This window comes from Parus major, chromosome 24, assembly GCF_001522545.3.
Source record: "Parus major isolate Abel chromosome 24, Parus_major1.1, whole genome shotgun sequence".
Taxonomy (NCBI): domain Eukaryota; kingdom Metazoa; phylum Chordata; class Aves; order Passeriformes; family Paridae; genus Parus; species Parus major.
Window position 1 is genome coordinate 5,384,377 of NC_031792.1, and position 15,659 is coordinate 5,400,035.

The following is a 15,659-nucleotide window of genomic DNA, read 5'->3' on the forward strand; positions in this document are numbered from 1 at the left end:
AGATGGGGGAGAGGACTCTTGGTTGGGAAGAAGGAGAATCGTGTGTAGAAGTGGAAGCAAAGCGAGGTCTGCACGTCTGGGGGGTCCGGCTGGTGCAGAATGAGGTGTCAGTGACTCAAAAGCGCACGAAACAAAACAATGCCCGCTGTCCACAGGCATCCTGGGGAGCTGGAGACACGGGGTGCAGCAGAGGGAAGGGCTGGTGTGATGTGGAGGGAGCTGCTGGCCCCCAGATGGCCTGGGCAGAATTGCAGGAGATGCAGAGGGGCCGTGGCCAGAGCAGGAGGGTGCAGACACAGGAGTGATGAGCACAGCAGCACAGAGCAGCCCTGGCACACACAGCACCCCCACATCATTCCACAGCACCCTCATGGCCAGCAGAGCCCGGAGTAACGGGGGCCAGGGCAGTGGCAGAGCCAGCAGAAGGGGCTGGGAAGAGACAGAGGGATGACTAAAAATCAGGAAGGTTTTTTTATCAGCCCTCTGTGCTTTGCATCCATCAGGTCAGCCCAGCCCAGCAGACTGCAGAGAGGAGCCAAATGCTCCGTGTTCGATAAAACCACAGGTCAGAACCACGATGACCTCCCTTCATCGAGACAAGGAATCACAGATTGGTGCAGGAACACCAACATTAATCATTTCTATCCTTGTCTCTCCCTATTTACTCTGTGGTACTTCAGAGTGCAGGTAGGAACGCTGGTGTGGCTCAGGGCTCAGGGAAGGGAAGCTTTGATGGGAGAGGAGACATCAGTCAACACCAGGGCCCAGAGCACGAAGAAAATATAAAGTTTCTAAGAACTGTGTGAGCCCATCTGGAGCAGGGTTTGAGGGAGCAGAGGCAGCATCTGCCCAGTGCTGGCCTGGCCCTGCTGAACCTCCCCTGATGTGACTGAACAGCAGCCACTGCTCAGACGCAGCCCTGTCCTGGGGGGGGACATGGGACAGGAGGAGAGGCCATGGAGATGTTCCAGGGCTGGAGCCCCTCTGCTCTGGAGCCAGGCTGGGAGAGCTGGGGGTGCTCACCTGGAGAGGAGAAGGCTCCATGGGGAGCTCCAGGGCCTGAAGGGGCTCCAGAAGAGCTGGAGAGGGACTGGGGACAAGGGATGGAGGGACAGGACACAGGGAATGGCTCCCAGTGCCAGAGGGCAGGGCTGGATGGGATATTGGGAAGGAATTGTTCCCTCTGAGGGTGATGAGGCCCTGGCACAGGGTGCCCAGAGCAGCTGGGGCTGCCCCATCTCTGGCAGTGTCCAAGGCCAGGTTGAATCGGGTTTGGAGCACCCTGGGATAGTGGAAGAGCAGGGAATCAGAGCTAAAGGATCTTTAATATCCCTTCCAAGCCAAAGCATTCCATTGTTCTAAGATATTTCCAATTTTTAATATCTGTAAGGTGAAACAAATCCCTTCCTCAGCTGCTTCTCCCCATGTTTGTATGACTGCAGTCGTTACTCCACTGCTATGACCCTGGCAGAGCCCGAGGTGGGTGGCTCTGTCCCATGGAGTGTTTCATCCTGCCACCACCACCAGCCCAGATGTTCTTACTGGGGATGTAAAGATGTCATTTTGTTTGTCTCCTTCAAAGCAAGGAGAACAGATCACATGCAGACACTGTCTTCCCTTTCCTCCTTCACCTCCTCCTCCTCCTCCTCACAGACAGGGTGCAAACCCCTCCAGAATGGGGGAAGCAGCACTTCACCACCCAGGTGAAACCCACCTTGGGAGGACCCATCTCAAGACCCATTTTTTTATCCCACTGTCCCTCTCTGTGGTGTTTTCCAGCTCCAGGCTGCTGGAGGCAGCAGCTGCCTTTCACCTGAGAGCCCCTGGCTTTGCCAGAATGGTCAATCTGGAGATGCCTTCCCACCCCAGAGCCACACAGGGACGTGAGCAAGGAAATCCAGCCACCCTCTGCTATCAAAAGGAGCCGGCTCAGAGAGCTGTAAACTTAAGCTGCTCAGACATGACATCAAATATTTAGGTTATTTGGGATTTGCACTCGATTGTTTGATGTTTCTGTTTCATTCCCAATAGAGCCAGTTGCTGTTTTGCCACTGAATATATTCCCAGCAGAAAATGCAGCTTTGTGAAGACCCAAAGTTGTTCAAGGAGAAGAGACTGTCTGGAAGAAAATGATCACATTTTCATCACTTTTTTTTTATTTTTTTGTTCTGAATTGACATCCCAGCTCTACATGCTCTGAATTTTGCATTCAGAGAATTGAATTCTATTAAAAAGTGTGGAAAAAGGGTTCCAAGCTGAACTGTTTCTGGATTTGAAACATCACCTCCTCACATTTCTCCTTGCAGCTCAGCATTACAAACAAACATTGAGAAAGGGCCTTACCCAGGACATAACCTTTTTATTTCCTGATCAAACTCCACTAAAGAGCTTGAAATCTGGGAAATGCAGATGTCTCAAACTGCCAACCATCGTTTTGGTAATGGAAATACTCTGCTCTGCAGGGGAGGACTGGAAAGGACTTGGCAGGAAAGAGGATTGGAATAAAATAAAAAATGAAATAAAATAAAAAGAGGAAAATGGCTGTGATTGAATGTGGATGCACTTGACACCCCAGTGACCCCCCTCCTGTCCCTGCCTTGTGCCATTGTAAGAGAAACAGGAGCTCTCGCTTCAAATTAACTTAATCTGTAGAGTTAAATAATTCATGTTGATTTAAGAAAGCTTTATTCCTAATGGGACACACGTGAAGACAGAGTTAATATTAGAAGAGGCCGTGGAGGGGAGGAAAGAGAGAATGAGACTATAAAAGGTGAAGGTACAAGTTAATTGCCTATCAATTATTCACCTTAAGTCTCTGGAAGCTGCTCCCCTGCCTCCCTCCTCACATCCTCATATTCTCTTTTCCTGCTTGTGGCCAATTTCCCCCTGGCATCTCTGGGACCAACCTTTTCCCTGTGGAGCTTCTGGGGCAGCCCCGGGTACACGGCCGGGCTGGAGGTGCCACATCTCCTGCAGGGGAGGCCAGACCACGCCAGGCTGCTGCTCCTGCCAAGGTGCCATGAAGGAGAGGAGCCATCCAGTCTCCCATCACCTCATTTTCCATCTTCCTCACTGTCCTGCTTCCTCCATCCTCCTGGCACGTTCTGCTGGCCCTGGCCAGCGCGGGCCGAGGTGTCGGCACCGCCAGCCGGGGCTCCCCTCTCCCTCCCAGCTCCCTCCCAGGGAAACCAAAGCTCTCTTCAAAGTTTCTCCTCGCTCTGCTGCCTCTGAGATCTGGGAACTCAACACTAATTAACGTGTCTGCAAATCCCAGCTCGGCTGCCGGGGCCTCAAATTCCTTCACGGTCCCGCGAGTGCAGAAGGATCCACGAGCGATCCCTCTGGCTCCTGGAGCTACACGGCTGGCAGATGCATATTTTAACAACACACATCTGTTGGCAATATAATCTCTTGTATTTGCCCTCCCTGCTCTGAGCTTTGATGGAAGACCGGAGGGAACTCTCCAGTGGTTACAGCCAAAGTGTTTGCTTTGCAATTTTGCTCGATTGCTGCCTGATTTTATTTTTAAATTTCTCCAAGTCCTAATCAGGCTCTTACTTTATTTAATTAATACCCTGGCTTAGTTAAATAGATCATAAATTAAGCAGCCCTGCCATTAGAGATGTACCAGGTAGCAAATAGCCCTCCAGTGGCTTCTCAGAGCCTGCCTGGCTTGGGCTCCCCTGCCAAACTGCCTTGACATCCTTTGCTTGTAGAAAATCTGGATGTCTCCATACACCCCAAATCCCATCTCATCATCACATCTTCCCTGCTTGGGGCAGATATCCTGAGGAGATTGGGCAGGGACTCCTTCCCCAGAGTTTGGGCAATGATAGGAGGGAAGGTGAGGGAGGGCTGGAGAAGGGGAAACCTCCAGCTTTGGGATGCATTAACAACATTTCTCAGCAATATTTGTCCCTGGAACTCCACAAAGAGAAGATTTTCCCTGATGCTGATGACATTAATAGGCTTGTCTGTTTGAGTGTTTGGACTTCCAAGGCTATGGAATGATCTGTTCCACTACATTTAACCATGTAGATTTGAAAACAATGTGACAAAACCTTAAATATTTTATTAAAATATGGTGTAGCTCTGCATCTGAGCAGGGAAGTAGGAGGCATCAGCCCCATAAAGCTGTTGTCAGACATGAATGACAGCAGCTGGAGCCTGACTCAGGAGGCATTAGGGGATTTCTTGATACCAAAGAAGTGGAAAACTGGGCAAGGACAGACTGGGCAGCACCAGCCATACAAAAAGCAGGCAGGGTTATTTTTCCAGAGACAAAGCTGGGGCTGATAGAGTGGGAGAGAGTTCCCCAGAACTGCCTCTAACACAGCTGGCTGAAGAGTCACTGAGAAACCAGCAGCAGATGTTGGGCTCCCAGAGCTTCTCAGCTCTGCCTCAGCTGTGACCCATGGCTTCCTTGAGAGCTGCATGGTTTGCACCAGCTCCAGGGATGCCTTGGGGATCCTCTCCTGCCCAGGGGAAGTCTGCAGCCTCAGGTGAAGCTGGGCAGACTGGGATGAAGGAACACCCCCAGGCGTGTTCCTGTGAACAGCTCAGGCAGCCTGGCACATCCCTTCCCAACCCAGGGAGATGAAATCTGGGAGATGCAGCTCCCTCCAGACACAGCTGCTTAGCTCACAACTACAGCAGGCTCCCACACTGCCTGCTAAGAGCAGAGATGTGTGCACAGCTGGTGGTACTGCACATCTGGAAGCACCAGCAATGCCTCTCCCCCTTCCCAGACACGTGTGACCCCCCTGTCAGGTGCTGAGTTCAGCCTGACAGGCAGCACACTGTACCCAGCTGTCAGAAACACGGGGGCTTAAGGCTTCTACTCCTCATGTGCCACTTCTGTCCCCTCTGGGGTGGCTAAAACACAACACAGATCCCACAGCAGCCCCTGCCCTCGCTGCCAGCACAGGACACCCCATCCCAAAGGAACAGGGCGAGCTGCTGAGCACCAACCCCTTGCAAAGGCGGGATCATCACTCCTATCTCTCCAACCAGCCTGAAATGTCCTAGAATCACACAATTTCCTGAGCTGGAAAGGACCCACAGGGACCAATGAGTCCAACCCCAGGCCCTGCATGGGGCAACAATCCCAGCCTGTGCATCCCTGGGAGCGTTGTGCAAATCTCCTGGAGCTGCAGCAGCCTCGGGCCATGATCACTTTTCCCTGCATAAATACCCCTAAAGTTAAGGATGACCTACCAGTGGGTGCCAAACCCACACTGGCCCATTGATTTGGCTTAAATTGAACACGCTGTTACTTGAATTTTCTTAAAAGGAAAAAGCTCTGCAAATACAAGTTGCTGAACATCTTAGGTAAATGTACCAATTAGCAACTACCATGTATATCCACATAAACATTAACTACCATCTATTCAACACATTCCATAACCCCAAAGATAATAATGATTTCCTTTTGATCCATAAAAACATCTCTCTGCTCAATCAACGCTTCGCAGCAGCTCTGACGTACGCCCTGGGACTAAATTAGTTTTGAAATCTTTAGCTCTAATTAAATAACATTATTTCTTTTGTCTGGCTCTTGCAATGTATTCTGCTTTCAGAACAGAAGGAGGGAGCCCAGGCAAAGGAGGGGTTGTCGGTGAGCAAGACAACGTTTCCCTTTCCCATTCATTTCCAGGATTATTTCATGTATGGGCACATGTCAGAGCTCTGAGCTGCTGCCAAGGGTTGATTGAGCAGAGGGAGGAATCAAAGGAAAATCATCATTATCGTCAGGGTCAGGGAAGGAAGGGATAGCAGCTGTGAAATTTGGGAGTTGGGAACGTTGTAGTGTTGTGGAGGGAGGAACACAAATGCAGGGGAAATTGCAAACCAGGAATTTGAACTCATTTTCATAGTGCAGACTCCAGGGAGGTGCACTTTCAACCACAGCTGGTACCTTAATTCACTTCTTTTGGCTGTTTAAAACTAATCAGTTTTAAATCTGACTAAAAGCACTGAAATTCTTGATTTGGATCCTCTTGAAAGTTTTTTTTTCCTCCCTAGAAACTAACCAGGAATAAAAACAACAAGGAAGAAAGAAATCCAATCTTCAATTTAAACAAACTTAAATATGCAAATGGCTTCACTTTGAGGGTTGAATAATCAGGATAAATCTGGGAGCAGCAATACAGACTGGGTTTTGTCCAAGCTGTTCAAGAAAAATGCCATTTTCATTGACTTCTGTGAAGCCACGTCCATGCCGGGAAGCCTCGCTGACGCTCCTGCCTTTTCCCAGCACTGCAGTGGGGAGAGCCTCCCTCCCACTCTGCCAGATGGCAAACACAGCCCTCCAGCTCTGCCAGTGCTCCCCACCCCTCTCCCACACAAAAAGCTCCTCTACATGATTTTGGGAGCCACTTCCAGCTTGCAATCCCAGGCAATGTCTTCCTCTACTGCTCATTATTAATTACTGAGAAACGCAGGGTGATAAAATATTAGTGTGTAGATGGTTTAAAAATACAGCAATAGTATGAAACCAGCCTTTCCTCATGGGGTGGAGGCATGCCAGTCCTGTAGGCAGGGTAACACATAAGTGATGACACTGACACCCTTCATGTCCTTAAATTTATGGACAAAGTCTCTTGAATTGGGGCATAAATCCATAAAGCTGAAGTGCCAAGCTTGGTGCCTGTGTTACTCCTAGAACTGTCATAGTCACCCCAAGCAGCTTCCTTTGATCCTGTTCCCTGGACTGAGCTGTTCCCACACTGCTCTCACGATGGATTCATTCCCAGACCTCTTGATCCAGGGACAAAACATTTCATCAAAAGCCACTCAGTGTGGCCATGAAGGCAGAGAAACCCAAGAAACACCCTGAGGGTGTGAGGAGCAGGCACTCACCGAGGACAGTCAGCCGGGCAGGTCGGGATCGGATGGCTGCTTGGATGGCCTGGCACTCGTACACGGCGTCATCCTGCAGGTCAGCTCGCAGGATTTTCAAATGGTGCTGACCTGACAGATGGTCTCCTACGACCAGATAGCGCGGATAACCTGCCCAAGGGAAAGCACGGGTCAGGAGACAGCTGGACCGGGGATGAGGAGAGCAGAGCATGGCTCCAGAGCCCCAGCATCCCACAGCAATTCCCAGGATCCAGGCAGCTTCCTCCCCTCCTTGGCAGCCAGCCTGAAGAGAGAGGGAGCAAGAACCTGCCAAGTCCAGGAAAGAGAATGCACGTTTTCCTCTGTGGGGTCAAAAAAGAACTGCTGATGAAGGACCATTAACTGAAATCCCAAGGAATCAGGGGATCATGGAATGTTTAGTGTTGGAAGGTTTGGTTTTGATCTTAAAGATTATCAGGACCCAAGACCCCCTGCCATGGGCAGGGACACCTCCCACTAGACCAGGTTGTTCAAGGTCTTCTCCAGCCTGGCTCTGAACCCTTCCAGGGCTGGGGAATTCACAACCTCCCTGGGCAAGAAAAAGGGATGGGCCCTTCCACCAGGAAACCCACGGCCTCCTTCTCCTCTGCACCCCACCATGGAATATCCTCAGCTCCTGAAGTCGGCTGTGGAGACACCCTGGAATAGAAGCAGGGTGTAAAGCCTGGGCAGGGGTCTGGGGACATCCCTGCTCAGCCTGGCTGGACACGTGGGATGGACACACGGGATGGACACACGGGATGGACACACGGGATGGACACACGGGATGGACACACGGGATGGACACACGGGATGGACACACGGGATGGACACATGGGATGGACACACGGGATGGACACATGGGATGGACACACGGGATGGACACATGGGATGGACACACGGGATGGACACACGGGATGGACACACGGGATGGACACATGGGATGGACACACGGGATGGACACACGGGATGGACACACGGGATGGACACACGGGAGGAAAGGCACCATCCCCCACCCCGCCGTGTGACACAGCCCTGGCACACGCTCGTGCTTCTGTTGTTTCTTGAGTTAACAGCAGGATTTGCTCTCCTGAACCGTGAGAAGTACAAATGATGGGTTTGTTTGTGTTGTGCTAATTAGACACTGGCTGAGCTGGTATCACGCGAGCTGGCAGCTCCTGTGGCTTCCAGCAGCCCCGGCTCCGTTAATTGTGGAAGTCATTCACATCAGCTCCCTACTTCACTGGAGCTCTTGTTACCCAGTCGTGTTGCAAGGTCTTGCATGGAAAGCTCAGCTCTCTAATAGATGCAAAAATTGTGGCTCAGAGCTTTGAAAAACAGGCGAAGATGGGGCTGCTCACTCGGGCACAGCTGTAAATGAGCAATTATATGTATTAATAAAAAATAGAAGGAAAGAAGAAGCAGGCACTGCACTTTAAGGAAGAGCAGGGTCCCTGGAGACCAAAAGGCAGGAGCCTCCCCTGGTTTCTGAATGCTGCTTCATGCCTTGGGGAAAACTCTCTCAGGTCACCAGGAGCTGAGCACTGTCACACGTGTACAAACCCTGCAGAGCCTGGGGGGAATGCTGCAGCTCCTGGAGGGCTCCATGCCCTCCCAGGCTCTTTCCAGCAAACACTCTCCTTACTCACGTGAAATATTTCAGTTCCAAATTAGTGTTTTCCAGCAAAATATACAGAATAAACTCAAAACTTCCCCACTATTGCACCAGTCTTCACCAGCTGCAATTAACCCTCAATCACAGTGTGGCTGTGGGATTAAGAAATGTGAGTTCTGAAGAATTTGGTCACCAAACTATAATTTGCCAAAACTAAAGCTTGAGGAAACCACAAACACTTGTCTAAAGCAAACAGAGGCTTGTGGGTCCCTTCAAACTCAGGATATTCTATGGTTCTTTTAATTTTTCAGACTATCAAAACAGGCACTTTCAACATTTATAAAACATTTTATTCCACATTCTGGAAAGGTGACATTAGTTTCCAAGGAAGTAAAACCAGGGTTTTCCAAAGGGTCAGGTGACATCTGTGGGAGCCAAGAGTTTTGTTTCAGGTCAGAGTGGAACAGATTTTGATTTATTCCAAACATCAGTGCCTATGTTTGGGCGGACTGGAAGGTGTTGGAGTTGAAATGAAAACATTATCCCCCAAATAAATGTTGGGCAAGGAGAGCTCCTGCTTTCCTTGTTTATGGAGGGTGGTGTCCCAACTTACTTGAGAGATCCCGTCCGACTCCAAGGGCCAGCCCGTCCTTGATCCAGAGCACGATGCCATTGTACTCGGGGATGGCGCAGAGCAGCGTCACCGGCTGCCCCGCGATCACCACCTGGTCCTGGGGCTGCTGCGTGAACGAGGACGCCTGGCCTGGACAGGGGGACAAGAGAGGAACAGCTCACTGTCAGTTCTCCAGGGATTTCCAACACACTGCACTTCCTTGGGATGCACCAGACCAGGATGCTCCTGGCACAGCACAATTGGGAGAATGAGCTCTGCAGCTCTTAATTATTGCTTAATTACATGGTTGCCCCATAGAATGATGGAATGGTTTGGGTTGGAAGGGACCTTAAAGCTCATCCCATTCACAGAGAACAATTCCTGCCCAATATCCCATCCAGCCCTGTCCTCTGGCACTGGGAGCCATTCCCTGTGTCCTGTCCCTCCATCCCTTGTCCCCAGTCCCTCTCCAGCTCTCCTGGAGCCCCTTCAGGCCCTGGCAGGGGCTCTGAGCTCTCCCTGGAGCCTTCTCCTCTCCAGGTGAGCACCCCCAGCTCTCCCAGCCTGGCTCCAGAGCAGAGGGGCTCCACTTTGGAACATCTCTGTGGTCCCTCTGGACTCACTCCAGCAGCTCCAGGTCCTCCCTGTGCTGAGGACCCAGAGGTGGATACAGCACTTCTGACAGACAAATATTTGTAATATTTTTGCTCTCTTGGGGGGAACAAAAGCTCCAGCCAAGAGGCACCAGCATTTCATGTAACTGTTTTATTCCAAATTGTGGTGGTAGTGTTTCAGCCACAATGATCACAGACAGAGAAGCAGCAGGATGTCCAGCAGCAGCAATATTTTATATTACACATAATAAAAGAGGATGTTGGTCCTCTGCTTCTGAGCCTTGCTCCCACCTCGTGTGCTCTCTGAAATCAGGATGTGCAGATAACAACCTGCTATAAAACACACAGGGAAACAACCAGCTGCTGCTGTTCTGCTCCCTCCCCAGGTGTAACCTCCTGGCATTTGTTGGGAGCTTCCCACACATCTGGAGGGGACAGGAAGGCCCAGCTCTGCCTCAGCACCACCTTTTGCTGGAGCTGCATCAGCAAACTCACAAATCTCTCTCCTTACCCTTCCCTACCCTGAATGCTGCAAGAACAAATCCCAGCCCTGGCTCATCTCCTGCCATGGTGGGATGTCTCACACCTCAGGTGTGACATGGCACTTCTCATTTCCCATGGGAAGTACTCCAGTACTGTAACCTCTTCCAAGCAGAGTTTGCTCAGCATTATGTTTTATTTTCTCTCTCCCTTGGCTTAAATGATTGAAAATCATTCAGAGAATCAGAGAATCCCAGAATGGTTTGGGTTGGGAGGGATCTTAAAGCTCATCTCATCCCACCCCTGCCATGGGCAGGGACACCTTCCACTACCCCAGGCTGCTCCAAGCCCCGTCCAGCCTGGCTGTGAACACTTCCAGGGATTCAAACTGTTCCAGGGACTCCAAGTGTTCAATCCTGCTATTTTATTTCTTTCCATAATGAGTGCATGGGACAACCCCAAAATCCCCCTGCAGAGCCACAATCCGAAGCTGGAAGATCCCAAATGTGGGGTGATTTCAGGCAGATCTGCTGATATTTGGGCTCCTGTGGGTACAGCCTTTTGTCTGAGTTGGTTGTGGAGCATTGGAATTGCTCTGCCACCACTTAGTCTTGCTCTGATTCTGGATTCAGGAGATGACCTGGGGGAGAGAGGTGCTGGGGGAAAGGCAGAACCACTGAATTGCCCTGTGGGGTTTGTAAGACCAGGAGCCCCTCTGGGTGGGAATTATGGCCCTGCATCAGGCAGGAATCCAGAGCCTGTGCCCTCCACTGAGTGTTCCATGGAAGGGACTGGGCTGGAGGAAGAATTGCTCTTTAAAACCAATTTGTCAAAGCAGGACAGTCTCCATGTGATCCACCCCAAATCAATTCAATCCTAATTTACACCGACTCCATTTAATCATTGACTGATGATTAATCCAGAACCAAGGTTAAGTGTGACACAAGTTCTTGCATCTGAACTTGTTTCCAGATGAGCTGCTGGGCCTTTCCTACAGGGCAAAGCTCCAAAGCTCCATCATTCTCCAGCTCACACTGTTGAACCAGAGTGTGCCCCCACATGAGTGCTTATATTTCAATTTAATTTATTATAGCTTCAGCTCGCTCTTAGGCACCTAAAGGAGCACAGGGAAAAGCAGAGCTGTCCTTTCCAAATTCCAGATGCTTACAGGAAGGTAAAAAGCCCAGCTGAAATTTTTGCAGATATCCAGGAGCACCTTGGACACCTTATTCCTGGGTATTTCAGGGATCCCAGGTCTCCCAACACCCACATCTCTCCAATGAACTCTGATTTTCACCCCAGATACTGCACAGTGCTGGGGTGCTGCCTGCACAACAGGGCAGCTTCATTCCAGATGGGATTCCCATTTTTCCTGCTGGGAAACACTCACTGGAAGTCATGGTGGCCTCTGCCACCAGAACAAAGCCTTGTGCTAAATTAAGATTTAAATATTTGATTTCAAAGGTAATATAAATCAGCTCTGTATTTTTTGGTTTTGGATTCATAAAGGACAAGCACTCCTAGGACAGCAGGGAAAAGTGGGATGAGAGAGAAAACTCAGAAAGCAGAAAAAGTGGGTGTTTTGCTTTGTTGTTTTGTTGGTTTATTTTAATATCTACTTTCCAGCCTCTAACTGGGTTTTCACAGCTCACTCAGTAATCCTGACAATTCTCAAGGCAGAGCTGGGCGAGCAGGGACAGTGCAGGAAGGCAGCAATAACCCAAAAAGATTTGTTTTATCAGTGAGAATTATCAGGTTGTCAGCTGGGAGCTGCATGAGCCCTAATGAGAACACAGAGGCACAAAGTGGTGTCTGTGCCCTCTGCAAATGCCCATTAAGCACAGGCTTCATTTGGTAATTGCTGCTGGAAATGAAGCTCTTTATATGTTTTATTTTGCCTTTTTCTCTTATTTCTTGATTTGTTTTAAAGATGAGCTGATGGCCACGGAAAATCAAAGCAGAAACATGGCATATGTCTCCTGTCTTTTCCTTCCCCGTGTTTGTTCAGTGTGAAGAATTGTCATTTAAACCCATTTTTTATTCATCCAAGGCTCCATTTCAGCTACAAACAGCTCAGACTCAGCCACAGGAGAGGAAAGATGGGTGTAAGGACCTTAAGAGCATTACCTGGCCCAGTCCCTGCTCCACAGCAGGATCATCTCTCCCTAAATCACAGATAAAAAAAAAAAGAAAAAAAAGAAAAAAGTACTGAAGGCAGAGCTCAACTCACTTTCAAATCAGCTTAAAGTCTGATTACTGGGTTTAACTGGGTTTGGAAGATCAGAGGCCCGTCCACGTTCCAGCTTATGTCTTAATGTCAAAGGAACAAGTAATTTGCAGAAAAGTTTTAAGGGAGATAAGATACTTGACAGAAAATAACTGCAAATGGGGAGATTGGGAGAGGGTGATTTACAAATGCAGGCTGAGCGTTTTCAGCTACAAGAAAATGGGTTGAAAGACGTCAGCTGGGTATTTTTCCAGGAATGTTTAAGATGGTATTACAAAATGATGCTTTGGTTTCAAAGCAGGAGCTTTGACTCCAACCTGTTGGGCAAGCAGGAGATCCCAATTCCACCCCTCCCACTATCCAGAGTTCCAGCAAAAAATATCTGCAGAGATAGGAGCTCATCACAGAATCATGGAATTGTTTGTGTGGGAAGGGAACATAAAGCCCATCCAGTTCCACCCCCAGCCATGGCAGGGGCACCTCCCACTGTCCCAGGCGGCTCCAAACCCCTTCCAGCCTGGCCTTGGGCACTTCCAGGGATCCAGGGGCAGCCCCAGCTGCTCTGGGCACCCTGTGCCAGGGCCTGTCCACCCTGCCAGGGAACAATTCCTTCCCAATATCCCATCCAGCCCTGCCCTCTGGCACTGGGAGCCATTCCCTGTGTCCTGTCCCTCCATCCCTTGTCCCCAGTCCCTCTCCAGCTCTCCTGGAGCCCCTTCAGGCCCTGGCAGGGGCTCTGAGCTCTCCCTGGAGCCTTCTCCTCTCCAGGTGAGCACCCCCAGCTCTCCCAGCCTGGCTCCAGAGCAGAGGGGCTCCAGCCTGGAGCATCTCCGTGGCCTCTCTGGATTTGTTCCAGCAGCTCCAGGTCCTTCCTGTGCTGAGAACCCAGAGGGAGATTCAGTTCACCAGATGAGCCCAACCAAGAGTCCAGACATGGGACCCTCATGACCCATCTCTTTGTCACCTCCTGCTGCACGAAGAATCCCTAAATCTGGATTTGGGAATCGCTGCACAGCAAAGCAGGGAGATGCAGCAACATGTCCATGTGCCCCCAGCCCAAGCTGTTTTATTTCCACATCCCATCTTCCCTCAAGTGTAAAGACTTGCAATATTTTCAAAGAAATGACTCAGTTGATGCCTGGATTCCTGGGAATTTCCTGGGAGCTACTCTGGGAGTCACTGGACACTGTTTCTGCCCCGAGACTCTCGGTCCATCCAGCACAGCAAAGCTCTGAGCAGAAGCAAAGATCAGGGCTCTGAATTAACTGGTGATTTTTTGGGTTTGTTTTAAAAGCAAACAAATATGGAAATGAGATGCTAATGATGCCACTTGGCCGTGGTCCAGCACAATGCCCGTGTCCCACCTGCGCTCTCGAGCTGGGAGAGTGCTCTCACCTCAGTCACCTGCTCTTGTAGGTCAGGGCTTGGTGTCAGAGGAGCTCTGGATCCCACAGCCTTCCCATCCTTTGCTGCTTTGCCCCACTCCCTGAGGAGCTGCCACCCCTTTGCTCCTGCCTTCCTCAAGGAGTCTCATGAGGGCACTTCTGCAGCCACTGAAACCCCGAAGGGCAGGAACAAAAGGGACAATAAAGGCGCCATGGTGAAGAGCAAGCAGCCAAAACACTAACCCTGCTTTCAAAAACCCCAGGCAGGACCCTTGTGAAATCACAAGCGCGTCACAAAAGCTAAAGGAAGAAAAAAAGACTAAAAAAGAGACAACCACTTTAGAACTCTTTATATTTCCTTAATGGATTTTGCACCTGTGGCTCCTGTTTGTCAGTGTTTCTCTGTAACGTTGCCTTGTTCTTTCAAACAGAGGCTGGGACTCTCTGTTTGTGACTTCCAAGGGAAATAACACTGCCAGTGCCAGGGCATTGCTTCTCCGATGTCCCAACGCCCATGGATGGTGACAAGGCCCCAAAATCCTGTTTTACAGCCCAGAGAACAGTGGAAGGCACCTACACAATGACATTGCCACAGTCTGTGCTGCAGCAGGACCTTGAAGCCCCTTCCATCGCTGCAGCCAGAGTTTGTGACAGGCTTTTAAAGCTCTCTGAAGACTGAAATCTGTTTGCATGAGTTCCTGGCTGAATTATTTCAGCTTGCAGCCTCCTGTGCCCAAACCAGCAAGCGGGAGCAGCAGAAAGTTAAATTTTCATTACCCAAGAGGAGTGAGTATTGTAGTAGGAAGCGAGGGACTCACCGAGGGAACAATGACTCATTAGAAATGGAGACATTGTGGCTGCTTTTATGTAAGTGAAGCTTTGAATGTCCATTGTGCTCTGAAAAGAATTAGTCCTTTTTGTTGAGGAGAGCATAGAAGTGGAGAAGGAGGACTATGAGCTCCTTGTCAAAATATTACTGTTCTGAAATGAAAGGCCTGGTGATTAGGAGTGGTGGGACATTCTCCTTGTCCCTCAGTGGGAAGAGCTGATCCTTCCCTCAGCTTGGAGCTGTCACGACGCGTGCTAGGAGGATGATCAAGGGGCTGCTGTGTGACATCCTAATCCTACACAAAATCCCAGCAGGGTCCCTCTTCAGACCAAGCAGATCCCACCCCATGGAAATCAAGGCATTTCAGCCCAGCTTGGAGCTGGTTCCTTGTGGCACGATGCCTGGAGATGGAGCTGTCTCCTGGCCATGGAGAGAACTGGGAAGAGAAGGCTCCATGCCCACATTTCCCCAGCAGACCAATGGCTCTGCAGCACCCCACACAGCTCCTGCCATGGCCATGACAAGCAGGCTGGTTCTCAGGGCTCCTTTGGGTCCCCTCCCTGGAGCCAAGGACACCGAGCCCCCTGCACAGGGCCCGTGGTGCTCCAGAACACGTGCCCACATTGATTTTCCCATGAGTAGGAAAAGCAAGCAGACAAAAGCCTTACATTATTTACAGAGCTCTCTGGAACCATCAGTCCTGGGGAAGCACGGGGAGGAGCCTGCTCATTACCTCCTGCATCCCAATTCCCTCCCTGCTGGGAGACAACACCCAGACCTGCATGAGGCCCAAGGCCTGGCCGAGTACAGAGCACAGGGAACAGCAAGGAGAGGGAGCCACAGATCCCCAGGGGCAAGGATTTCTCCAGACAAGGACAGAGATGAGCTTTTCTTACACCAGCAGAGAAACAAAAGAGCTGTGGCTGCCCAGACAGGAGCACAGGGATTGCACCAGGGATGCTGTCCTCAGTGGGGAGATGTGGATCAGCCTCAGGATCCCACAGGAGAGCCCCTTGT

General features: G+C 50.4%; 1 protein-coding gene across 1 annotated transcript in view; it reads right to left on the bottom strand.

Annotated features, from left to right (window-relative positions):
• KIRREL3 (kirre like nephrin family adhesion molecule 3) overlaps window positions 1-15,659 on the bottom strand; it is a 352,766-nt gene that overhangs the window by 88,905 nt on the left and 248,202 nt on the right. The window contains exons 3-4 of the mRNA XM_015649833.3: window positions 9,108-9,257; window positions 6,862-7,011 (exon numbers count right to left, since the gene is read on the bottom strand). Coding sequence (XP_015505319.1) covers window positions 6,862-7,011; window positions 9,108-9,257 — 300 coding nt within the window. The remainder of the gene's footprint in view (window positions 1-6,861; window positions 7,012-9,107; window positions 9,258-15,659) is intronic.